The following is a 27,859-nucleotide window of genomic DNA, read 5'->3' as shown; positions in this document are numbered from 1 at the left end:
AAACACAGCTCTCTCCCCACTCTTCTTAGCAGTCTCATCCTAGAATACCACAACTGGATAGATGAGGGGAAGGGGTGCATGCAGGATGCATGGCTAGGCTGCTAACTCATTTCTTTATTTATTAAACCAATACTGTCTCAACTGGTTACGGAGTCAGGGGAACACCTTAAGACATCCACACAGCCTAAGAAATCTCAAAGCAGGGTTTAAGGGCAGATTTAAAGGATAACAGCATTCATATTCTTTGAAATAAAAAAAATGTTTTATATATAGGCATCTCTAGGCAATAAGGAACCTTCATAATCTCAAAGGATACACTGTCTGAAAGCTCTTTTGAAGGGTTCTTTTAGTCCTAGAGAAGAAATGAGATTTTCCCAAGGTCATAAAATACAGCTGAAAACCCAGGTCTCTTGCCTATCACTCAAGGATATCTCTTTTTCTCCTCTTCTCCCAAATTGACTTCCCCCTTGGGATAGTGAAAAACCAGAAGAAAACAAACATACCAATAAAGAAATACCACAGTTAAAACCATTTCTACCATGGAATATTATGCAACTATTAAAAATGCATTTGACCTATGTATACTGACAAAGAAAGTACCTAAGAAATATCAAGTTTAAAAAAACACAATGTAATTCAATTTTCGTTAAAAAAAAAAAAAAAGAAAATACATGTTCATATATGTAAAGAAAATGGTACAGCTGGTATGAAAGAATTCCAAGGAATCATCATGGAGAGGGTTATTCCCTAACAGTAACTCCTTCATTATAAAAATATGGTTATCTGATTACACTTTCGAAAGCTTCAAGTGGCTGACAGAACAGAATTACCATGTGGGCGGTGGGGAGAAGAAACTAGGAGAGAATTACAAGGCCTACCCAAGGTTCATGGAAATACAGAATCCAAGGCTTCAACTTCCTATCTAGTGATACCCACAATCTTCTACTGAAGTGAAGTGAAGTCGCTCAGTCGTGTCCGACTCTTTGTGACCCCATGGACTATAGCCTACTGGGCTCCTCTGTCCATGGGATTTTCCAGGCAAGAGTACTGGAGTGGGTGGCCATTTAACTTCTCCAGAGGATCTTCCCGACCCAGGAATCGAACCAGGGTCTCCCACAATGTAGGCAGACGCTTTACCTTCTGAGCCACAATCTTCTACTGTGTGAGCTAAATAGGGCAACATTCCCAAGTCAAAGAGGAAGATGTGATAACTGGGGTTTCTTACAAACTGATTATAGTATTAGGTATTAGGCTCAGCTGGAACTGTACTTACAAGGTGAGAAGTACAATATTCCTATAGGTCACAGGATCTGGGCAACTCCCAGTTCTTCTCTGACCCTAGTGGGAAAATACTACAAACGATGCTGCTCACAACTCTGGAGCCAGACACAACAGTTTAAATCCCAGATCTACTGTTAGCTGTGTGGACACAAATTAACCAATTTTTGTGTCTCAGTTTCCTCTCCTATAAAATGGGGATAATAAAAATACCTACTTTCTTAGGGCAGCTGGGCACACTAGTGAGTTAATACACATACAGAACTTGGAATACTACCTGGCACAAAGTAAGTACTGAGTGGCATTACTGTCATCACTGGAAAGTGAGCAGTTCCTCACCTCCAGGTTCTCAGGGGCCTCTGACTGAACAGAAACAAAGGAAACCTATGTAGTACCACTGTCAACAGGTACTGCTCTGTTCCTTCCATCAAGACCATGACTCCATTTTTCAGATCTTCTTTCCTTTTATTGAAAAAAATTTTAGAAAATGGCAGTTAATAAAGGGCACAAACAAATCAACAGGGATATACTAGTGGAAAACATAGACAACATAAAACTAAAAATGCCATTGGCTTCTTTAATTGGTTAAAAGCACAAAACGTAACAGGCAGAAAGTCTCTCTTAAACAAATTAAAAAGCTATGTTTTTCCCCCCAATTCTCCCCAAGTCAGATATATACACACCCACAAAAATGGTGTGTGAAGGGAAACTGTCATACACAAGAAGTTGTATTCTGAATTAAGGGAAACAGCTGTTGAAACAGGAATTAACATAAAAAGGTCAGCAACAGGTTAACAATTTTAAAAACTGAGTCTTCAAATGCTGCATGGCACAAAGCTATACTATATAAAGTACTGCTAGGTATGAAGGAGGAAGTCTGTACGGCTTTTAGCAAAAATGCTTTTCCAGAAAAGCAAATCAAAACAATGCAATCAGCAGACCAAAGAGGCTATAGCTAGATATCAGAGCTACAACTTCTCATATCTGAGCTAGAAGTTTCTATTTATCCAGAATGGGCTAAAATTTCAAGACAAAACAGGGACATTTTTAACATTTCTTACTTTATCCATATTAAGTTCTCTGTTTCTTTCTCCCTCACCCCTTAATTCGGCAAGATCCAGCCAAAAGATGGCTGCTTTTAGAAGCAGCTACTTTATTTTTCTTTCTGTGGCAAGACTGTCGTGGAGTCTAGATATCTCAGGCTCATATGCGTCCATGACCAGAGTCCCGCTGTGGTCAAAAAACTTAGCAATGGACTTGGTGAACTCAGCTTCCCGTTGCTGCTTTGTTCTTCCACTGATGAAGGTCAGTTTCAGAGTGTATTTATCATCGAACCTAGGCAAAGATGACAAACCAAAAACCAAACACAGACATTCAGCCAGTAACAACAGAGCACCAAGAGTTTTTGAAGAATAGCACTGAGCAGGCTACTGGTGATGTAGGGAACATACAGCATTATCCTTTCCAAAAAAAAAAAATTAGGGGACGTTCAGGATAAAAAATCTGATTTGTAGGTGCTGCTATGTCCCCCCTGATTTAAGTACTATGTGCCTTCTTTACCTTGTCATAGACTGCTAAATCACATGGACTATCTTCTCTCACTTCTGCCCTTTACTTTGCTGTTATGGTAGAAGGGTATTGTCAGCAGACACTACTCTCCAGTCTTACCTGATTAGGTCCCATTTCTTAATACTATACTTGGGCATAAACTTTTCTGGGAAAACCTTCCCAAATTGAGTTAGATGTCTTGCCTTTGTCATACATACACTATCCATCAGTCAACCCAAATACTGAGTGCCCATCATCTGCTAGGTCTGACAGGCTCCTGTGCTGTCAATGAAATTATCTATTGAAATGATAATCACGTATGTGTGTTCTTTTCTAGTTTCAGGGATTTTTGAGGGGAAAGATTTTGTCTTGTTTTCTATTCTTAGCTTGGCACTTGCTAGGTAATCAAATCATGATGAATAAAGAAGAACCCTTGCTTTCACAGATGTTCCCCAATTCCAGGCTGCTGGGTCCTTGCTTCCTGTAATCAACCTAGCTTCAGGTTCTGCCCTGATCCCAGGCCAGCAGTATCTTTTACTCCATGAATTCCAGAGATCCCTTTTAGCTACTCCTTAAAGTATCTTGAAGGCCTTTACTATCTCCATTCATTCAAGAGGGTTTATGACATCAACCCCTGGCAGGCCAATGTTCCTCCCCCGCCACCCCTACCTGTTTCTGTCTCCATTTAATTAGGGCATATTCAGTGGATTGTCAGGTTGATATCACCTTTAGAGGAAGCAGATGCTTGAGCCTCAGATTTCTTTGTGCATATTTAAAAGAGGGAAAGTCCCGCCCACTTTATAGGATCACTGTTATAACAGTGCCTATCATTAACCAGTGCTCAAAAAAAAAAATTATAGCTCGATAAATTGTCTAGCCAGTTACTTTCAACCTGGATAGATAGGAGAAAAGGTCCTTGAATACTTTCAACACCTCAAAAAATTTTTTCAAGCTCTGCTCAACTGCTTCTAACTGATATCACAGTAATTTTTGGACTTTTGAGCCCAGTTCCATGGCTCTGATGGCAGGACACAATCTAATTTATTTTAAAAAATAGTTCCTCATTAATTCAACAAATATTTATTCAGGACCAACCAGTATTCAGGTTGATATCACAGTAATTTTTGGACTTTTGAGCCCAGTTCCATGGCTCTGATGGCAGGACACAATCTAATTTATTTAAAAAAATAGTTCCTCATTAATTCAACAAATATTTATTCAGGACCAACCAGTATTCAGGACTAGGCAGTATTAGATACTAAGGATATACATCAATGAATACAACAGACAAATCCCTGTCTTTTGAGACTTTTAGTGTGTGTGAGGAAACAAACAATAAAATAAAAATTATAATGTTCTTTTAAATATGGAAAGTCGTCACTAGGCAGATGTTTGAGCATAGCCTAAAAGAAGGTGAGAGAACAAGCTATCTGGAAAAAGTATATTCCAGGCAGAATACAGTAAATGCAAAGGCCCTGAGGCAAGCACATGCCCAGAATGTCTGAACGACAGAAAGGAGGCCAACACAAACAAAACAGAGAGGGAGACGATGAGAGCCACAGGCTATGGTGTGTCTGCAAATGTGTGGAGGGTGCAGCTATGTAAGTATGGACTTCTAAGCTATGCTTAGGATTTCAGCTTTTCTCTGTGTGAGAGGATTTTGAGCTGAGGATTGAGTTGATCTGCCTTATGTTTTAAAAAGATCATTCTGCCCACTATATTGGAAATAGACTATGGGCAGGGAGAACAGCTGCAGAGGTCCATTAGGACATAATTACAGTAACCTAATTGAGAGATGATGGCCAAGGTGGAGATATTAAGTGGTCAGAATGAATATAATTAGAAAGTAGAGCTGACAGAATTCGCTGACAACCTATTCAAAGGACCGAGAGACAGAGGAGACAAAATGATTTCAGAGTCCTGACCTGAGTAACTAGAAGGATGGAGTTGCCCTTTACTGAGATGAGGAAAAGCAGGTTTAGATGAGGCATAGCAAGCAGAGTTAGGTTTTGGATATGTTCATTCTGAGATGCTTATTAGGATCCAATGTCAAATAGAAAGCTGGGACATAACTGGAGTTTGGAGAAGAGGTCTAGGATGAAAACACAGATTTAGAAATCTTCATTATTACAAATGGTATTTCAAGTCCTGGAAGTCTGGCTAGGATTACACCTAGTGAGTGAATACAGACAGAAAAGAGATACTAGGAATAGGCACTAGTGGCATTTCACATTTAGAGAAAGGGGATAAGAAATCACAGAGGACACTGAAGAACAGACACAAAAAGATAAGAATTATAAGATTATGGTATCCTAGAAGTCTAGTTTTTTAAAAAAGTATAACAAGGAGAGAATTATTCGTTGTGTCAAATGTGACAGGTCATATAGGATGAGGAAAGAGAACTGAAGAAAAGCAAATCCAAGAGATAATGGGAGAAGACAACAAAAGGAATAGAGAAATGAGAAGACCATGTGAGGAGGATAAGGGAGAAGAAAAACAACTTTTTCAGTTGGGACAAATTACAACTTATTTGTATGCCAGGAAAAAATGACCCAGCAGAGAGGGAAACACCAAGTAATCAAGAAGGGATAGAATCAAGTGGATGAATGGAGAGGAGGCTTCAGATAGGAACTGAGGAAGAAGGCAGAGTGTAATGAGCGCTGCAAGTGGATAAAGATGGGAGACTCCCGGCTGCTGCTCTCTCCCCAGAAACAAAGGAAGCTGAGAGTGAAGTCGGGGAGGAGAGCAAGAGGTTTGAGAACAGAGAAGGCAGGAAAGACCCTCAAGGACAGTGAGAGAGTAACTGGAATATAGAAATGCCACGGAAGCTAAAAGCTAGGTAAAGAGCAAGTGAGACAATGGAGAGAAGAAGGCCAGGGAAAAGATGGTGGGCTCCAAGGATTATGGATGCCACTGGGGCTGAAGAACTGTTGGGGCAAGAGAACAAGGAGGAGACAAACTAGAAAAATATAAAGCAGCGGTTAGAGAGTGAGATATTTAAAAAATGAAATTAGTTATCAATAATACCAAGATCTAGCGTATGTCTCAAAGGAAGTAAGTATTTAAGACACTGCAGAAAACAAGATACTCAGAGGAGAGAAAGTAAAACTAAGAGGCCAGCATCCTGGAACAATCATTTACGGGGATACTGAAATCACTGATTAAACCTTCTGAAAGGAGCTATGTTAAACAGAGTGCCAATGAACCAGGAGCCATCTTCAAGCAAAGAGAAGTGAGTCTGTATTTAACTACAAGGAGAATGAACAAGGTGGCATATTTCCTCTCCAAAGGCACCAACAATGTGGCAGCTGGTAAAAGTCAGCAGTGAATGTGAAAAAAAAAAAATCAGAACCCTCATATACTGCTAGCAGGACTATAAAATGGTGCAGCTGTTTTGGAAAAGAGTCTGGCAGTTCCTCGAGCAAAGAGTTACCATACGACACAGCAATTCTTCTCGTAGGTATATGAGAAATTAAAATGTTTGTCCACACAAAAACTTATACATAAATGTCTACAGCACCATTATTCTTAACAGCCATAAGGTGGAAACAACTCAAATGGCCCTCAACTAGTAAGTGGATTAAGGAAAATGTAGTATATCCGTGCAATGGAATATTATTTGGCACAAAAAGGAATAAAATATTGATAACATGTTTGAACCTTGAAAATATTATGCTAAGTGAAAGAAGCCAGTTACAAAAGATCACATATTGTGTGATTCCATCTGTATGAAATATCCAAAAGAGGGACATATACAGAGACAGAGAGCAGATTAGTGGTTACTTAAGGTTTAGGAGAATGAGGGGACAGGGAAAGGACTGTTATATATAGGGTACAGAGTTTCTTTTGGCAAGAATAAAAATGTTTTAAAGTTGACTGTGGTGATGATTGCAAACATTTTTAAAAACATAAGAAACCACTGAACTACTTTATGGTGTGGAAACTGTATTTCAATAAGGCTGTTAAAAAAATATTTAAGTCAGAATGTATATAATGAAATTAGGATGTTGCTTGGGTCTAGAATTCTGCAATTCTGCTTTAGTGCTCTGATACAGAGTATAGATTTATGACAGCTGAGACCAAAATGGCAGCTATGAGTCCTGCCAGGAGATAAGAACTCTGGTGCAACATTAGAATGAAGCCCAGCTCCTCCTCACAGGCACCTCCACAGGCTGGTAATGAGAGACTGTATGGCATTGATGCTACACTTACCTTCATATATGTGAGTAACTGGAGAGCCTACTACGTGCTAGGAACACTACCATGTGTTTTCAGGATGGTGACTGAGAGCATGAGTTCAGGCATGGGCTAAATTCACTTTTGGGCTCTATAACCATGGAAAAATTAATTAAACCCTTTGAGCCTGTGTTCTTATCTTTAAAATGGGTTATTCTAAGGTTTAAATGAGACAATGCGGTTGGCACAATACTCAGTATGTAGTAAATGCTCAATAGATACTTGCTTTCATAATGTTTGGTGTACAGCTGAACCATAAGGGGGCAGTGTTAAGGTTGCTGACCCTCTGCAGTTGAAAATCCACATATAACTTACAGTTACTCCTCTATATAGATGGTTCCTCTGTATCCACAGTTCCAAATCTGTGGATTCAACCAATAATAGATCATGCAGTACTTCAGTATTCACTACTGAAAGGAAAAAACTCCATATATAAGTGGACCCATGCAGTTCAAATTCCTGTTGTTCAAAAGTCAACTATGTATACCAGTTGGCAACCTCACAACAACTCTACGAGTCATTTTTACCCTACTAAGGCTCAACTAGCTTACCCAATATACCAAAAGTCACACAGCTAGAGGTGAGCTGGAATTTGAACCCAGTTCTGGATACTCAGAAGACCTGAGGTGTCAGCTGCACAAAGTTACACCTATCATTAGTCAAAAACAGACTGAATTGTGCTTCTCTGAGTTGCTCAGTGCATTGCTTCAGAGATTTCTGATTGCACAGACTGCAGTCAGGATCACAGAAGACATAGAAGCTAAGGTGGTTCTTCAAAAACAACTGACTTCACACCTCTGGCCTTTATAGTTTTATATATAGTTTACAGTTCTGCTCTCTAATTGGCTCCATTTATTGGCCACAAGGAAACAGAATTGTTCTTCATTCTTCCACCAAAGTTACTTTCTCTCACAATTTATCCTCAGAGCACTTCTGTGATAATACAATCTCAGAAGTGCAACAGGAAAAATCTTCTAGTTCATTCATAATCCTTTCTTCACTTTATATGACTAGCACTCTGATCTGCAAAGAGTAGACATATAATAGTCTGTTGATAATGACTAAACACCCAGACAAAACCCAACCTCAGGATTTAGGAATCTGTGAGGATAGTCATACCTTTTGAGACTGGACGAGAGTTGCCAGATATCATCAGGATCCATGCCTGTAGGATCTTTCCTGTGGGCCACGAGAAAAATGCTCTTCTCCTTATACGAAGTATATATGGTCAGGATCCCCATCATCACAAAATAGGTGCAGATAAAGTTAAGGGGAAAATACACAACATACACACAAAAGAGAAATAACACAAACTGACAAGCAAGGGCTACAAAAACTTCCATAATAGTTCTAAAGAACACAGTTTTGTCTTGCTGTAAAAACACTGAAATTTTAATTACTTCGTATTCATCCTTATGTTTACTGCAAGAGAAGCAAGGATCTCTCTGGTTAGTTCTGCAAAGAACATCTCAGGAAGAAAGGAAAAAGGTAGAGGGCATAAACCAGCTCTCTCTCTCCTGTTCAAGGACAACATATCTAAGAAGATCCTCTATTACCCGGTTTGTCAAGACTTGTGTTCATTTCTCCATACAATAAAAAACAAATAACCAAAGCGGACTTGACCACATAACCAATTTCAAGGGTGATTAAAAGAAAGAGAAACTAACTTTAAAGTAGTTTACTAAAGAGTCTCATGCTCTACTAAGTAAGCTAGCTGGGCAATCACAACAGTTTAGCTTACTGTAAGAACAATTACTTCGTACATACATGTAGGCTTATTATTAAACTCAAGTTTTTGACAGTACTAGCTACCATATTTGGGTTCCTGTGTGCCAGAAACTGGCATAAGAACTCTGTGTACATATGTCATTTAAACAGTGCAAAGTGAATGAGCTTTGGAGTAAAGGAGTCCTAAATTTCAATTCTAGTTTTTAACCAACGTAACCTCGACAAATTACTCCTTACTCCAAGGCTTAACACTGTTGCCTCTAAAATGGCAATTAAACAGACTTTTTAGGATTGTCATTAGATTTAGTGATGCTATATATACATTTTGGAGTCACTGCAGATGGTGACTGCAGCCATGAAATTAAAAAACGTTTACTCCTTGGAAGGAAAGTTATGACCAACCTAGATAGCATATTCAAAAGCAGAGACATTACTTTGCCAACAAAGGTTCATCTAGTCAAGGCTATGGTTTTTCCTGTAGTCATGTATGGATGTGAGAGTTGGACTGTGAAGAAGGCTGAGCGCCGAAGAATTGATGCTTTTGAACTGTGGTGTTCGAGAAGACTCTTGAGAGTCCCCTGACTGCAAGGAGATTCAACCAGTCCATTCTGAAGGAGATCAGCCCTGGGATTTCTTTGGAAGGAACGAAGCTGAAACTCCAGTACTTTGTCCACCTCATGTGAAGATTTGACTCATTGGAAAAGACTCTGATGCTGGGAGGGATTGGGGGCAAGAGGAGAAGGGGACGACAGAGGATAAGATGGCTGGATGGCATCACTGACTCGATGGACATGAGTCTGAGTGAACTCCAGGAGTTGGTAATGGACAGGGAGGTCTGGCATGCTGCGATTCATGGGGTCGCAAAGAGTCGGACATGACTGAGCGACTGATCTGATCTGATATATACATTTTAGAGTATAGCACACAGAAGACATTTATAATGGTACTCATTACTATTATGTATAAAAATGGTATGATTATAAAAATGGCAAGATCCTGTTTTGTTTTAAACAAGTATAACCAAACAAAAGAAATTCCATCAAGGCAGTTTCTTGGGAGGCCATATAATTATAATAAGGTTGCTGTCATTGTTCAAACCTCTTTGGAACTCCTTTGGGAACTGTCTCTAGAACCCATGGCATATTCTTTTGAACTGCCTTAATTGTGAAAAAGTTCCTAATAGGTTGGTTTGTGTGATGCTGAAAAGAGTCAAGGTGCAAATTCTGGGACTATGATTTGAGATCAGTTTGTACAAAGAGGATGAGATGGCTGGATGGCATCACCAACTCAAGTGACATTAGTCTGAACAAACTCCAGGAGATAGTGAAGGTCAGGGAAGCCTGGCTGTGTGTTTTGCTACTAGGTGCTCACACTTAGATTATAACCTCTACATTAGTAACTAACAGAATTAAAAATAAAATAACCATATTGCATCTAAAATATCAATAATTATAACAAATTTAGAGATGCTCACATTTCATAATGTTAAATCCTAACATCAGCAGGCCCCAAAGTGAAAGTCTGTTTTTTTTTTTTGTAGGAAGCAGAGAAGAATATCAGTAGAGACTTAAAAAAAAAAAACTGTCAGTAGAAAACAAACCTGAGCTTAAAGGATATGATATAACACACAAGGCCAGAACAGGTTTGGACTCTGGGAAGGGATGCATATAATCCCAAATCAAAGCCACGATGGCGAAGAAACAGGAGATGGTACAGATGATGAGGCGACCATCAATTAGACCAAAATTCTCCACATACTTGTACTTTTCCAGAAGTACCTAGTGAGAAGAACAAGGAACCAAGCTAGTAGGATTACTTCCCTCCTTGTACCTGCTTTTCTTCTTAATTTCCATGATGAAAGTTATGATAATCATTTAAATGACCAAGTAGTTCTCTGCAATCAGGATTTTGCCACTCAGAGCAAAAAAAAAAAAAAAAGACTAAATGTGTTTACAAAAATCACAGAGAAAAAGCTCATCAACTTCTGACACATTTTTTTAAATCCTTATCTTCTTCTTTAGACTGAAGCTAAAATTTTCTTTTCCCTTTTAAAAGAGAGATAATCAATCATGCATGCCCGTCGTATATTCCCTCAACCCTCTTGCCTCTAGGCAATTAATCTCAAAAACAACAGATTACTAGTTTTCTGGAATTCAAAAATTAAAGAACTTGAAGAGAAATCTGAGGTAAGTAATAATTATAACACATGCTCCCCTATACATACAGCAAAGTTCAGAAAATGCTTTCTGTCTCAATTCCTAATACTGAAAACTAGTCATTCCAACGCACAGAAAGAAAAAATCCTGCAAGAGATGTGCCATCAGTTGTACATGAACTAAAAGACACTCCCCCTCACCTCTGCCCCCAAGAAAGTACCTTTTTGGCAGAATCATCCAAAGAATTTTTCACAGCTGATCCATCCCATTTGTCAATTTTTACAGGCTTATCGTCAATCTTCCACTGTAAAACAAATTGACAAGTTGTGCGTTAAAAGACATGGCATCTTACTAAAAGTAAAGTGAACTACTTCCTTAAGAGCATCCTCAACTATACATAACATTTATTCTCTCTCCTGATGTTGGACAGCTAAACAACAAAACACTTGAAAATGAATCTGAAGGAAACTAGGTCACTAGAATCAGCTGGTAATCATATGATGTTTCCAGTCTCCACGCTGAAAAGTCAAATCTACAAGGGTAGAACACTGACACGGGTTGTAGAGACTGTAGTGGAACTCAAATATCCCATCCCCATTTTACCCAAATATGGGAATAGAAAGGAATTGCATTTGTTCATCCTACCACTCTGCGACTACAAAACTCAGACAATATCCATCCAGACACTAACAAAAGAATGGTCTTCTTTAATACATTTTTGTCTCCCGACATTTTACATTTTACCTGCACGTCTTAAGTAAGAAAAGAGCAGATTCAGTGTAGTCTTTTGGAAAGAACATTTTGAATTAAAAACTGAGTCCTATCACCAGTGAGGTATGTGACTTTGGACAAAGCCTGCTTCAATTTCCCTCATCTGTATAGGTTTATGCTGCTGCTGCTGCTGCTAAGTTGCTTCAGCCGTGTCCAACTCTGTGCGACCCCATAGACGGCAGCCCACCAGGCTCCTCTGTCCCTGGGATTCTCCAGGCAAGAACACTGGAGTGGGTTGCCATTTCCTTCTCCAATGCATGAAAGTGAAAAGTGAAAGTGAAGTCGCTCAGTCGTGTCCGACTCTCAGCGACCCCATGGACTGCAGCCTATCAGGCTCCTCCGTACATGGGATTTTCCAGGCAAGAGTACCGGACTGGGGTGCCATTGCCTTCTCCGGTATAGGTTTATAAAGGTTCCCAAATACTGTGCTAATTAAAGGCAAATGATTCTCTCACACACACTGCTGGTAGAAGTTCAAAAAGGTGTAACACCTACAGAAGGTAACTTAGCATCTTGGATTCAACTTCCCACTTGTGGGAATTTTTCCTTATATGCATAGACATTAAATAATATACAAGGTTATTCACTGCAGCACATTTGCAACTGTAAAAATATAACTCAAGTGCTCACTTACACCGGACTGGTTAAACAAACTATGGTACACCCAGATATCCCGAAAAGGCTAAGGGACATGGGTGGGAATGAGACTTTTCAATGTGTACCTCTTTCACTGTTAATCACGTGAAGAGATTCTGTAAATTTTTTTTTTTTCTCAAATGCAAGTGATTATGTGAATGTAGGTTAAGTGAAACAGGGTACAGAAATGATCTGATAAACCTGCCTTTTTTATAGATTATATGCCTAACTCAATTTTTTCAGATCAAGTGAACAAATATATGTAATAAAAATTACAAACCAGCAGACAATCCAAAATTCATTTGGCTTTAGTATAGATTTTACTGAAGGTCAGAGAAGAAATCTTAACATTATTTAACTCTCTGATTGAGCACAAGTTCAGAGATACTGCGGACGAGAAATAAAGAGATGGAATAAATATCTGTAAAACGTGAGATTTTAAAGGAACACAGAAATATAATTCATCAAACTTAATTTTGTAATTCTACATGCTATTTCACAGAAAAGAAAAACTACTGTGAAGTCTGTTGGGAGAAAATGCATGAGCTAAAAAAACAGTCATACTTCAAGTGATTAAAACTCAAATCAAGGCTTCTCCCCTTTGTGTCTCATAAAAACAAGAATTTTCTTTGAGAAATTACTACCGGCAGCATGCTGTAATAAGATTCTAACAGCCTGCCAGCCTACAAATCAAACATGACACCTAATTTTAAAAACACAAATCGAACCAAGAAGAAATTAACAGGCTATCTAGCTAAATAGCTTGCTTATACTTACTTTAGTAAATCCCATTTTGGTAACAGCAAGCAAAAGAAGGAAACCTGTACAGCCAGAATCCATGACAGAATTTGAATTATTTATGAATGAAAGTCATTAAATCTTTTTCGGCTCATTCCAAAAAAATGATATTCTCATAGAAACTCAGCCACACGTCACTACTTGCAATGCACTACAGAGAAGAAACTTGCCTCTACAATTCAGAGGATAATTTCTTGGCAATTTGGGGGGATAAAATGCATTAGAAGCCATCACAATCTGTTCTAATATAGCCTCAGTTCTAATTCCACTGGTACCTAGAAGGATCTTCAGTAAGTGGAACAAGAACATTTCCAGTCAATTACATGACAAAGAAAATTTATAACTGATTTTTGAAGAGATGTGAGCATCATTTATTCGGTGTACATGAAAAACCTTAGACTATGTCAAAGCAAAGAGCATCTCTGCTGTAGCACAGAGACACATCTGGAAAAGAGGCAGGAGGGTGGACATTTTCCATCATTCTCAAAAACTGTCCATCAACTAAAATGTATGATATTCGTCATGTACTCTTCACCGCTATTCAAGGTATTTTAGAAACCATTTTCTTTCCCTCACTTCTCTTCCTCAACCCTAAGAGTGAATTATCTTCCTTTGTAGTTAATAAATAACACAAAGCAAAGGTTGGCTTCTTTTATGTTGAACCTCCCAGGATGAATCACAAGAAAATTCTGTGTAGAAAAGAAACATAGATCTTAGATTGCCATCCTTAGAAAAACCTGTGTAAAAGGATGGTTCTTGGCTGGCATGTGGGAGGTTGGCTGGTAAATGGATTCCTACACTGATATTAAAACTTTCCCCAAGTGATAAAGAGTAGCTCACTATGCCTAAACTGCTTGTATAAACAACGTGGTTTATGCTAAATACCTGTTTTTCTTCTAGGAGTCTGGAATTTTGGCACAGACCAGGGAGAGGGTGCCTATTTAATTAGCCCTTAATAAAAAACTTGGGCACTGAGTCTCTAGTGAGATCCCCTGGCAGACAACACTTCACACACATCATATCACATTGTTGCTAAAGGAATTAAGCAAAACCCATGGAAATTTAGTGGGAGAGGACTCTCGACTCCTGCACTTGATTTCCTCTGGACTTCCTCCTACTCACCTCTGCCCTTTGCTGGTTTTGCTTTGTATTCATTTGCTGTAATAAATCTTACCCAAAAGTATGGCCCTGCGGGTACTTCTAGTGAATAACAGAGCAGGGCGATCCCGGGGAGCTCTGATACACAGGCAGTATTGCCAACTGAGATATAGCAGATGTGGTAACCTGGCACACAATTCCTCTTCCCCTCATTCCCTATGTATTAGAGATACATGCATATTGGGCACAATCAACAATCAGTGTTGACTAAGCTAATATTTGTACCAAGGTCATATACGCACATGGTTTAAAGAGTTCTGTAAGTTATTAAAATTAAAAAAAAAAGAAAAAGAATTAGTAGTCCTGCTTTCCCTCCCTTGAGACACTCGTGACACTGTCCACTTCCTATTCCCCAGACACTAATTTCAATTCCTTAGGCTGATTTTTGGGGTATCCAGCTCCGTATCTTAGGGAAAAGTTTATATTATTATTTTCAGTGTTCAGCATTAAGTCTTCTGACTTTTTCACCCACCATGAAAGATGAGATTTAACCAATTCATCCCCTACCACTTTCACATTTACTTTTCCTGCTCCTCCTCACCATCTCTTGAATACAGTTATAGTAGACCAATATTGATTTGTTATTACTTAATACCTTAATTTTTTGCTAGATCATTATTTGGAGTTTACAATATGATCATAAATGCTGTTCACAGATTAAGTCATGTAATAGATTAGGATTCCTTTTCTGCATAGCTTTTTGCTTTCCTTGGAGCTACTACTGTTATCATGGCTGTTTTTAATCAGACAGTGTATTTCTTACCAATATATTCTCAAATTCTTCCCCAGTTCTTAAATCTCCTCTCAATATTTGCAGTCATATTGAGCATTTTGTGAATTTCATCTTCCTAGAATCTGGAAGCCTTCTGACCTGCTTCAATCTAGGTGGATTTCTTTCTAGGCCCACTGTGTAACTGTCATCCTGGAGTCTCCCTTTACCACCTCTCTGAGGGTTCCCTTAACCTCCTCTTGGGCTGATCCCCCTTTTCTTAGATACCATGTGTTACTCTTTGCTTGGTTTGCTATTCCAGCCTCCGTCCATTATCCCCATCCCTCTCCTGCTATCCAAATTGATATACTGAAATCCTAAACCAGAATGTGATGGTTTTAGGAGGTGGTACCTTTGAGAAGTAATTAGGTCATGAGGGGCTTCACGAAAGGGATTAATGCCTCGAGGAAAAGACCTGAGAGTTTGCTTCTATTGTTTTCCACTATGTGAGGATACAAGAAGGTTCTCTGCAAGTAGTTAAGAAGGCTGTCACCAGATGCAACCATGCTGGCACTGGATCTCAGACTTCCCAGCCTCAAACTGTGAGAAATAAATTTATGGTATTTTTATTAGAGCAGCCCAAACTGACTAGCATCCTCTTTTTACAGATAACATTAACAACGGTCTAAGAAATTTGCCCAAGGTGAAAGCCAGAAAGTAGTAAAGCTGGGACCTAATCAAGTTCTCATGATTTCAAAACCTGTACTCTTTCACTACTTTACACTGCTTCCCACAAAATACAAGGAAAGGAATTATTAGCCATGAAAACCAAAAGGAAACAGATCTCTGAAGTGACAGCCACATAAAGTATCTTGATTTTTATCTAATAAATTATAGTTAATAAACTAAAAAAAAAGCTTAAAAAGATTTTAATCTTAATATGCCAACAAAACCTATAGGATATAAAATATTTGGAATTTTCCATTTTCCTCCATTGGAAACCAACTGCTATTTGGCTGAAAATATGGTTCAAAAAGCCCTATCTTAAAGAAATCACTTCCCTGCCACTATCAACACAAAACACTTTATCAAGCCAGCATATCTGATACCAAACCTTGATGATGAACCATACACAAAATTTAGGCATTTGATGGCTTTTAGAGAACATCACAAAGATTCAACTTCAGTTATGATTCTCAATTGCAAATTTGAATTAAAAAATTTTAGTACAGTGAAAACAGAAGTAAAGTTATGCAGTGATAAAGATCTCAGTGGATTTCTTCATAAAGTTCCTTAGCCTGACAACTGGGCAGTAAGACTCAAAGGATTTCTCAATTCACACTGAAGAGATGAGGATACCAGAGGTAAACTGTGTCAACAGAAGGGCCCTGCTCTGATTTTAAAGGAACTCGAAGAAATAGTATTAACTTCTTATTAATATTGGATTGAAAAAATATTAATAAACCTTTTTTCTCCCTTCTTTGGCCTCTCTCAGATTAGATGGTGGCTGCAGGCTGCAAAGACGGTAGTAGTAGGAGATGTGGCGCATGACAGAGGCAGCACATCCTAGATGACCTTATTCACTAGGTTAAGGGACTTGATTCTGAAACAAGCAATGGAGAATATTTTAAGCAGGTGAACAAGACACCAATTTGTGTTTTTTAAAAAAGTCATTTTTAGAGGCAACTTAGCAAAAGGTCTGGAGGGGAGTAACACTGGAGATAGACTCATCAGACGGGGCCCGATTTAGATGCAGGGCTTGAATTAGATCAGCAGCAGGCGGATGAAAAGGGAATATTTATGAGGTACAACTGTCAGGACTTACTATCAGACTAGGTACAAAAAATGTGAAAGAGAAAAGACAGAGGTGACCACTCGACTAGAATTTGGGCTTAGATAACTAAGCGGTCATGTTGTTTTCCAAGAGAAGGAACTGAGCAGGAAAGATGAGAAACACCCATTTGCACATGCTGAGTTTGAGATGTTTAAGCTCTACAGTTAATAGTGATTTCAGAATTTTCTAAACCAAAATAAGATTATGAAAACTTATGGCAGACTCAGAAGCTGAGATACTATTTGAGTTGAAAACAACACACCCCTACCTCCCACATGTACACATTTGCAAAATGATCACAAAGCAGTAAGTTCAAAATATGAAAAAAAAAGTTCAATTTGGGCAGCAAATGATGTTTGTCTTGAGGAAGCTTCAGTTCAGTTCAGTCGCTCAGTCATTTCCAACTCTTTGCAACCCCATGAATTACATCACGCCAGGCCTCCCTGTCCATCAGCAACTCCCGGAGTTCACTTAAACTCATGTCCATCGAGTCGGTGATGCCATCGAGCCATCTCATCCTCTGTCATCCCCTTCTCCTCCTGCCCCCAATCCCTCCCAGCATCAGGGTCTTTTCCAATGAGTCAAATCTTCACATGAGGTGGACAAAGTAATGGAGTTTCAGCTTCAGCATCATTCCTTCCAAAGAAATCCCAGGGCTGATCTCCTTTAGGATGGACTGGTTGGTTCTCCTTGCAGTCCAAGGGACTCTCAAGAGTCTTCTCCAACACCACAGTTCAAAAGCATCAATTCTTCGGTGCTCAGCCTTCTTCACAGTCCAACTCTCACATCCATACATGACCACTGGAAAAACCATAGCCTTGACTAGACGGACCTTTGTGGGCAAAGTAATGTCTCTGCTTTTCAGTATGCTGTCTAGGTTGGTCATAACTTTCCTTCCAAGGAATAAGCGTTTTTTACTTTCATGGCTGCAATCACCATCTGCAGTGATTTTGGAGCCCAAAAAAATAAAGTCTGACACTGTTTCCGCATCTATTTGCCATGAAGTGATGGGACCGGATGCCATGATCTTCGTTTTCTGAATGTTGAGCTTTAAGCCAACTTTTTCACTCTCCAATTTCATTTTCAAGAGGTTTTTTAGTTCCTCTTTACTTTCTGCCATAAGGGGGGTGTCATCTGCATATCTAAGGTTATTGATATTTCTCCTGGCAATCTTGATTCCAGCTTGTGCTTCTTCCAGCCCAGCGTTTCTCATGATGTACTCTGCATAGAAGTTAAATAAACAGGGTGACAATATACAGCCTTGACGTACTCCTTTTCCTATCTGGAACCAGTCTGTTGTTCCATGTCCAGTTCTAACTGTTGCTTCCTGACCTGCATATAGGTTTCTCAAGAGGCAGGTCAGGTGGTCTGGTATGCCCATCTCTTTCAGAATTTCCTACACTTTATTGTGATCCACACAGTCAAAGGCTTTGGCATAGTCAATAAAGATGTTTTTCTGGAACTCTCTTGTTTTTTCGATGATCCAGCGGATGTTAACAATTTGATCTCTGGTTCCTCTGCCTTTTCTAGATCCAGCTTGAACACCTGGAAGTTCACGGTTCACGTACTGCTGAAGCCTCTTGCTGCTGCTGCTGCTGCTGCTAAGTTGCTTCAGTCGTGTCCGACTCTTTGGGACCCCATAGACGGCAGCCCATCAGGCTCCCCCATCCCTGGGATTCTCCAGGCAAGAACACTGGAGTAGGTTGCCATTTCCTTCTCCAATGCATGAAAGTGAAAAGTGAAAGTGAAGTCGCTCAGTCATGTCCGACTCTTAGCAACCCCTTGAACTGCAGCCCACCAGGCTCCCTCGTCCATGGGATTTGCCAGGCAAGAGTACTGTAGTGGGGTGCCATTGCCTTCTCCAGCTGAAGCCCCTTACTATCATCTAAGTTAGAGTACAATTCAGAAATACCAAGATATCTCAAAAACAGATATTATAGCTTCTGGTAACATAATCTTCAATTTCCATCTCTTTTTTTTTCCTTTTTTAATAAAAATGGCCAAGAAATACTCCAAAGAAAATTACTTCTTAATAGTGGCTTATTACTATCTATTGTTATCACTGGAGTTAAGTTGCAGGTTAGAAATTACCACGTTAATTACGAGCATGAACATTACTGGCAACACCAGAGTAAGTGGAAGTAAGTAAGTGGAGCTAAGTAAGCAGAGGTAAGTAGACTGGCTCCAGCTATGGCAAGCAGGCACTGAGACATATAAATCTGGGGCTCAGAGCAGAGGTGTATATTGAAAACATAAATGTGGAAGTTATTAACTTACAGACAGTATTTAAGACAGGACACTGTGTATCTCCCTGGGATGTGTACACAGACAGGGCCAGGGGCTTGCCAGTACTTACAGGTCAGGAAGAAAAAACTAACAACAATAAAGACAGATAAGTGGAGGAGGAAAACCAGGGCAAGTGGCATTCTAAAAGCCACACAAAGAAAATATTTCAAGAAAGAAGTGATCAATGAGTCATATACTCAAGATCAGGTAATAAGAAAAACCACTATTGAGATCTGACAAGATGGAAGTCAGAACAGAGAAACAGTGCAGGCAACAGCTAAAACAGGGAGCTGGGCTGTCAGAGGTTATTAACATCTATGATACCACTGTGTTATACAGTGATGAGTAAGTAGTTAAAAAAAAATAACTTGATGCTTTAAAGATCACTCCATAAACGCTGTAAAATGAATGAGTTTTAAAAACAGATCTAATTCATGTATCAGAAAACTCATCATATAAAAATGTGCAATGGTTTTCATTCTATTCACGACATTATGCAACCATCAACATCTAATTCCAAAACACTGTCATCATCCCCAAAAGAAACCCCATACCCATAAACAGTTATTCCAATTACCATGACCCCACTCCCAGCCTTGGCAACCACTACTTTCTGCTTGCATGAATCTGCCTATTCCAGACATTTATCATCTACGGAATCATATAATATGTGGCCTTTTGTGATTAGCTTTTCTCACTTAGTATATTTTCAAGGTTCATCTGTATTGTGTCCTGTGTCAGTGTCTCATTCCTTTTTATGGCCAGGTAATACTTCACGGCATGGATATACCACACTTTTATGGCTTGCTTCCACCTTCTAGCTATTGTGAATAATGCTGCTATGATCAAGTTTTTGTGTAGACACATTTTCAATTCTCTTGAGTTCATAACTATAGTGGGACATGCTGAGTTATAACTTTTTCATCATTTTACATTTCCATCAGAAATGCAGGAGGCTCCCAATCTCTCCATATCCTCACCAAAAATGGTTATTTTTCTTTTTTTATTATAGCCATCCTAGTGGCTTCTCATTGCAGTTTTGATTTGCATTCTTTAGTAACTAATGGTGTTGAGATCTTTTCATGTGCTTACTATTTGTATTAATGTATCTTCTTTGAAGAAACATCAATTCACATCCTTTATTCTTTTCAAAATTGGTTTGTCTTTTTTATTATCAAGTTATAAGACACTTTATATAGTCTAGATCCTAGACCCTTATCAGATACACGACTTGCAAACATCTTCTCTCATGCTGTGGACTGTCTTTCCACTTTCTTGATAATGTCCTTTGATATGAAAAACTTTTTTAATGAATCAAAAATAATGAGTTTTGACATGTTTTTAAAGTTTGGTTTGCAAAATGCAATTAAAAGTCAGCATCTTATTTCTTTAAACACAAAAACAGGCATCACAGTAGTGCCATAAAACTGTTCACTCTGTCAGAGCTTGGTTAGGGTACAGGCATACTACCCTGTTCAAGTTTGGCAAGCAAAGATCCCACTGAAGAGAGCAGAAGAGTATATATGACCTGTCTAAGGATGCATGGCTGGTGGGTGACAAAGCCATGGTTTCAGCCTAGGTCTTCCAACTTCAAATCAGATGCTCTTTCCACTACTACATTAGCTAGAACATGGTCTGCTCCAGTACGAAAGGCAATGTGCTAAGTAAGGTAAGAGTACTGGATTAAGAGCTGGGCAGCCAGATTCTGGAACTGTAACTGATTGTGTGGTCTTGGATAAAGTGCTTCATCTTTCCCTCTCCAACTGTATCAATGTCTGTATCTATGTCTCTAAAATGAGGAGGTTGGAACAGATGAACTTCAAGGTCTCTTCAATACAAACACGTTAGAGAAATCACTACTGATTAAGCAGAATAGTTGAAAACCAAACAAGAAAAAAAAAATCTTAAAATGTCTGAATCAGTAGGGATTTAAAAAGTCATCTAAGACAGACGTTCTCAACCTGGATGTAACTGTTAAAATGTAAAAGAAAAAAATAAATGAATAGCTATGTGTGAAACCATGCAGCTGTCCAGGCCCCACCCCCAGAGAACCTGATTCGGTTCTGGGATGAGGTCCAGAAGTTTGTATTTTTAACTAAAACCCAAGAGGGTCTGACTAAAACCCCAAGAGGGTCTGATGCAAATAGTATTCATAACACGTTACAAAAAATATTATCTAAGAAGTGAAGTCCAGAGAAACTAGCTAGTTAGTGGCAGCTATTTGTTTCGTTCAATGTTTACTATGTACCAGAAACCACTTTTTAAGGTAAAAACTATTAGTATCCCCACTTTACAGATGAGAAAACTGAGATACAAGGAGATTTATTATTTTGCCCAAGAACACACTTCTGATAAGTGGCAGAGCAAGAATTCAAAGCCAGCCAGCCAGCCTGGCACCGGAACCTATATTCTCAACTACAAAGGTATAAAAACTCTGCTCTAAGATCAGGTTGACAGTTCAGCCAGGAGACAGAGATCCACATACGAAGTTAAAAGGGCTGGGTACAGCTTCTAAAAAGCATATTTTAATACCACACATCAATTTTAATAGCCAAAAAATCCAGCCAGGAGACAGAAATCCGGCTATGAGATTAAAATTTGGATACAGTTCTGAAAAGAATGCTTTAATAGTGTAGTAGTGTCAGTCACTCAGTCAAGTCCAACTCTTTGTGACCCTGTGGACTGTAGCCCGCCAGGCTCCTCTGTGCATGGGATTTTCCAGTCAATACTGGAGTGTGTTGCCATTTCCTCCTCCAGGGGATCTTCCTGACCCAGGGATCAAACCCGGGTCTCCCACAGTGCAGCCAGATTCTTTACTGTCTGAGCTACCATGGAAGCCCTGGTGCTTTAATACCACATGTCAATTTTAACAGCCAAAGCAGATTAAGTACACAAATTTTTTTTTATAGCCTGCTACATAGAACAAAATACTTGGATGCATTTTGGGGAAATAAGTTATCATAATGATCTAAGTTATTCTGTGATGGAAGCTGGAAGGTTATATTTGCATATCTATTTTTAAGATCAGGAAGCTAGAATTGCTTTGTTCTCCAAGTCAGTTTCAAAGGAGCAGAAACTCACATCTGTTTAGGGAAAACCAGAAGCACATTTGCATCTCTTTATTACATTTCTCTGGCAAATAAAACCACAGCTGCAAGAAAATAAAAACCCTCCAAAAAAAAAAAAATCGAATTAAAGAAATGTAAAGTAACAGCCCCTCATTTTCTCCATGTTCTCTTCCACAGTACCTGGTTTTCAGACAGTTAGAAGCACCATTCTCTAAAGCAGTTTCTGAAGACTGGGGTGGCAGATATGAAGTTTTCTCTTTGCTAAATTCAATGCTTCAAGTACTTACTCTATGCTGATCACCACAAAGAACCTCTCATAGGAAACTGACATACTAATTGGGGGCAGGATACAAAACAATATGTCATAGTAAGTGACAGCTAAATTCCCATGTGCAATAAATGCTAAAGACTTCAGAGGAAGAACAACTCAATGTAAGGCTGAAATCAAGGTTTCCAAGTAAAAACACCTGAACAGCTCCTGATTTATTTTCTCTCTCCTCGGCCCCTCACTTCTTGCTTAATTCTGCCAACGTTCTCTTTTGTGAAGCCTTTCATCTATCTCTGCTAGCAAGATAGGGTTCTCCTCACCTTGTCATTCTGTTTTTATAACCCTTCACAAAGACCATATACCAATTTATTATATGACAATATTCACAGTAAGCCACAATTACGTATGGGCATCCACATTGTTTATATAAGGAAATTTAAGTTCAGTAATACCACATAACTTATCCTACACCATATAGTTTTCTTTTTTTTTTTTTTAATTGAATGTCATTCTTTTATTACTGTTTTACTGAACATAGGACTGCTGTTCCTCATTGAGTTTTACTTAAAAAAAAAAAAACATTTTACTTTTAGGCTGCATTATTTGGCATGTGGGATCTTAGTTCCCCAACCAGGGATCAAATCCATACCCCCTGCATTGGAAGTGCAGAATCTTAACCACTGGACCACCAGGGAAGTCTCATAAAGATTACTTTACATAAAGACATCAGGTTTACACATGAATTAGGCAAAAGGGCATTAACATCTTAATATTCATCAATGTATATAATGCTGCCCTCCCCAAAATATTCCAAGCAGTAATATTGATGTATATGTATATGAAATTTAAGTTCAGTAATACCACATAACTTATCCTACACCATATAGTTTTCAACATGCTGCACTAGAATTCAAACATGTCTTTCTTTTTGTATTAAACCCCATACAGCAGTATGGTATGAGGCCTATAGGAAGACTTTTAAATTCTACCACTCCCAACTATCTGAATGATTCTTCTAAAACCACTTAATATATTAGACTCAAAAAGCTTCAGCAGGCTCCCTACTCCTACTTCAGGCAATCCATGCCCTTCTCTATCTGATTCCAGTCGGTCAACAGAGTACCTGAGAAACAACAGGCGCCAACCACACACCTTTGTTCAAGGACATTTTTACCTGGTATGCCATCTGTCTCTCAAAGTAAGGTCCCAGCTCCACCAGGGCTCCCACCCCTTTTCAAATGGATCTCAGGGATCATTCTTTAACTTCGTAAGAAGTGCACAAGTGAATGCCAAATTCTTTTATGTTCAGTATTTTGGACTTATACTCTGCTATACAGAGTATTTTTTGACAGCAGGATTTTTTATTTTTTTCCTCTGCCATTATATGCCTGAATTAGATACTCTTAAGTTACAGAGGTCATTCATGCATATCATCTCATTTGATTCTCCCCCAAACTCTAATATTTCAGGTGAAGAAAGGAAAACAGTGACATTAAATGACTTGCTAATCTTCATATGTTACTTTTCGGTAATCACTGCCTTAGCAGACTGTCCATGCTTAATATCTGCTTGAAGTGGAGAAAAAAGCAAGAGCACTCAGTGGAACAGAATGAACACAGGCCATGAGGTGCTCACCCAACAGGAAAACAATTACCAGTGACTATCAATCCCCAATACTTTCATATAGCTTTTCATATTTCCCATCCCAACTGCTGGACAGAACAGGACAGAACATGTTCCTATCTCTTAAAGGTTGAGAGTGTGTGTATGTATGTGTGCTCAGTCACGTCTGACTCTTAATGACCCCATGGATTGTAACCTGCCAATGGGATTTAGCAGGAAACCCCATCTAGCTATGGGATTTCCCAGGCAAAGAATACTGGAATAGTATTTCCTACTCCAGGGGACCTTCCCAACCCAGGAACCTGAGCCTCTTGTGTCTCCTGCACTGGCAAGAGGATTCTTTACCACTGTGCCACCTGGGAAGCCCTAAAAGGGTGCTATACTTAGTCGCTGACTCGTGTCCAACTTTTGCGACCCCATGGACTGTAGCCCGCCAGGCTCCTCTGTCCATGCGATTCTCCAGGCAAGAATACTGGAGGGGGTTGCCGTGCCCTCCTCCAGGGGATCCTCCCGACCCAGGGATCAAACCCAGGTCTCCCGCATTGCAGACAGGTTCTTTAGCATTGCAGGCAGATTCTTTACCGTCTGAGCCACCAGGGAAGCCCATGTAATTCAAAACCAATGACACCCAAAAAGAGAAGCAAAAAGATTTGGATAGGAACCCCTCAATATGATCACCTACTCATTTCTTAAGCACTCAGCAGGTGTTAAACACACAGAAGTCTGAAAGCTGTTTTCAACTAAAAGTTAACAATCCTATGTTAAAAACCCCAAGTTTATCATTTCTCATCAAACTGACCCAGGACCCTACAATGAGAGAACTGGAAGAAACCTTAGGATACATTCATTTTACAGATAAGGAAATAAGACACAGGGAGAACAAGCACATTTCAAGGTCACACAACCAGAGGCAGAAGCAGTACTAGGACCCAGATCTCCACGCAATTGTTTCTTTCAAAATGCTATGTAAAGGGCAAGAAAGCCCAACTCAGGAGAATTTTCCTTTTTAAGTCCCTGTTCCCAGGTCCGCATTTTAAAAAGGAAAAAAAAAACCAAAAAACTGGATGGAGAGAGGGGAAAAGAGGTCAGCGTGAACAGGTAGCAAGCTTATGCATCCTACTCATCCAGGACACATTCACCTGGCCTGGTAGCAAACGAGAAGGAGGGGGAGGAGGTGCGGGGCGGGGGGCGGGGGGGGGGAGCGGTGTAGAAAGAGAAGGAAAAAAAAAGATAAATCTTAAAGACTTCCAGTTAGGCCGTAGGAGAAGTCGGTACTCGAAGTTCAGTATTCGGGTATCGGGATAAAAAGCCTAGAAACTTCAGGAAGCAAAAACCCAAGAGCACTCTGGAATCGGTAACAGCATGCAAGTGTGGCGGTCGTGGTGGGGAGTTTGGAGACTACTAACTTCGAAGAGTTGCTTTCATTCAGTCGAGATTCAATCTTCCCTGTCCGTGAAATAAACAGATTAAACAGTGGCCCCCCAGCACCACCGAGGAAAAGCGATGGCCGCTCTGAAACGTGGGAATAATCAACTATCTTAAGCTGTAGTGCCCAGCATTTAGGAGGAACACTTCCCAGAGAGAAAAAGTCCTCAAGAGGAGAGAGCCCAGGTTTGAGGTATGTAGGGAGCTGGCTACAAGCGCAAGTTAAGCTTCCCACGGTGGACCAACGAGAACTCCCTCTGAGAAGCCGCAGAAGAAAAGGGGGGCGAGATAGGAAGAAGGATTCGCCGCCTCCCTGGCGCTCCCCAGGCCTCGACTGTCCCCAAGAGTCGACTTCTCACCTTGTCCAGTAAACCGCTACGGCTACTGCCTGTCCCACAGCCGGAGCCACCGCCAGCCCCACTACTGCCTCCGCCACCACCGGCTCTCCCGCCCTGAGAAGCTGCCGCCGCCATCTTGCTTGTCTCTGCGTTTCCCTCCCCTCCTAAACTTGTCCGAAGCCGATTGGCTGAAACTGACGGCGTGACGTACTGCGCGGAGTCCATCGGGATCCGTAGTTGGGGCTGGCTGACGGGAGGTTGCTAGCGGAAGTGGCCGCGAGGCTTGCCGGGACTTGTAGTAATTAGAAGCTCCATCCATCGGTTGCCGCCTTCTCGGCCGGCCGCCGCGTCGCGGTTACTAAGGGGTGGAGAAGGTAGTGGCAGGCCCCACGGTGGAGCGGCTCCGAGATTCCCGGGAGGCTCGGAGGCGCGCATCCCGCCCGACCGGGGCGTCGCCCCCGCGGACATCTCGGAGGCGGAAGCGACGCCGGAGGCAGGTGCGGCTGGAAACTTAGTTTGCGTTGAGGGGTTAGAGTCTCCGCCGCTCCACATGTAGTGTTTCCCAAGGATGGGGTAGTAGCTCGTCCTTATCCTTTTTTAGCCTTGTTACTGCACTTGTTTTCTGGTGACTGTCATCTTATTTTCGTGATACAGAGAACTCACAGTCACTGAGTGCCTGTTGCCTACCAGGCGCTGTCTTCAGTCTTAAGTGCCTATATATCCATCCTCATTTAGTCCCCTGACGGAACAGATAGATGAGGAAACTAAGGAAATTAACCAAGGCCAGATAGCATGTATCAGAACCTAGTTTAGCAGCCAGGTGTTTGCGTCATCAAACCCGTGCCATGCTCCCTTTGTTACCACCTGGGGTCCTTGGACTCTTTAATCAATAGAAATTGATAAGAGGCCAGGCAAGGAATTCGGGCAAGATTTTATTAGGACTCCACTTGCAGCAGGCTTCCCTGATAGCTCAGTGGGTAAAGAATCCGCCTGCGTTGCTGGAGACCCCTGTTCGATTCCTGGGTTGGGAATATCCCCTGGAGAAGGGAAAGGCTACCCACTCCAGTATTCTGGCCGGGAGAATTCCACGGACTGTGTAGTCCATGGGGTCGCAAAGAGTCAGACAGGACTGAGCGACTGTCACTTTCCTCTTGCAGCAGCAGAGAGCAAAGCAAGAAACAGGTGTGGGGGGTAGGGTGGGGGTGGTGAGTGAGCTGGTCCCTTAAATGGGGTGAGGGTAGGGAGCCAAATGGGTGAGGTGGGGGAGTGGCTTACTGTGGTCTGCCCACACCCTTTGTGGTGCTGTGTGCAGGGATCATGCACAGTATCCTACTCTTGATCCTGGCACCTCAGAAGAGACAGTTGGATTTTGGCCTTTTTATGTGTTATTGTTCATAATTTGCCCCACCTGTGCATGCATGCAGTTATTTTTAGTCCCTTCTAGTTTATTTGTGTTAATATTTTGCTGTACAAACAGGTGTTTGTCCAGGTACTAGCACCTTTGCCTCTCTGCCTTTACAGTTTTAGGATGTAATAATAGTCTATATTTTTATTAAATTTTTTACACAATATTTATTGAGCACCAACCTTACTTGCAGCTGTACTAAGAGATACTAGGGGATCAGAAAAGACATGTTCCCTGAGTTACCATGTAACAGAACCCAATACACCATGAGCTACTACATTGTATCATTTTTTAATTTTTTTTAATCCCTAAAAATTCCTGGTGGTTGTTTAGTTGCTAAGTCGTGATCGACTCTTGCAACCCCATGGACTGTAGCCTGCCAGGCTCCTCTGTCCATGGAATTCTCCAGGCAAGAATACTGGAGTAGGTTGCCATTTCCTTCTCCAGGGGATCTTCCTAACCTAAGGATTGAACCCAGGACTCCTGCTTTTTAGGCAGATTCTTACCAACTGAGCTCAAGGGAAGCCCTTGAAATTCCTCATGTAAATGTCCAAATCATTGAACAAATTAAGTACTTACTATGGAAACATTCCC

The 27,859-nt window shown here is 40.3% G+C and overlaps 2 protein-coding genes across 30 annotated transcripts in view; one reads left to right on the top strand and one right to left on the bottom strand.

The window, feature by feature from the left end:
- Positions 1 to 1,722: 1,722 nt before the first annotated feature.
- SPCS2 (signal peptidase complex subunit 2) lies at positions 1,723 to 26,306 on the bottom strand. 2 transcript variants are annotated; one of them, XM_086340855.1, is made up of 6 exons: positions 25,882 to 26,306; positions 11,167 to 11,250; positions 10,409 to 10,568; positions 8,182 to 8,317; positions 7,378 to 7,424; positions 1,723 to 2,613 (listed from the first exon to the last, which is right to left on the bottom strand). In XM_086340855.1, exons 1-5 carry the CDS (start codon positions 26,083 to 26,085, stop codon positions 7,388 to 7,390), a joined length of 621 nt encoding a protein of 206 aa, XP_086196981.1. In that variant the 5' UTR covers positions 26,086 to 26,306; the 3' UTR covers positions 1,723 to 2,613; positions 7,378 to 7,387. The 2 variants fall into 2 exon arrangements, with proteins under 2 accessions (XP_086196981.1, XP_086196980.1); XM_086340854.1 differs by lacking the exon at positions 7,378 to 7,424.
- The window catches only part of XRRA1 (X-ray radiation resistance associated 1), a 68,956-nt gene continuing 67,252 nt past the window's right edge, over positions 26,156 to 27,859 (top strand). For all 28 annotated transcript variants that reach the window (XM_086340829.1, XM_086340817.1, XM_086340813.1 and 25 more), the window contains exon 1: positions 26,156 to 26,357. The gene's annotated coding sequence lies outside the window, so the exon portion shown is untranslated. The remainder of the gene's footprint in view (positions 26,358 to 27,859) is intronic.

Source organism: Bos grunniens, chromosome 15 (assembly GCF_055505025.1).
Source record: "Bos grunniens cultivar Pamir isolate PY7600 chromosome 15, Bosgru_T2T1.0, whole genome shotgun sequence".
NCBI lineage: Eukaryota > Metazoa > Chordata > Mammalia > Artiodactyla > Bovidae > Bos > Bos grunniens.
This window is presented reverse-complemented; position numbering and strand designations above follow the sequence as displayed.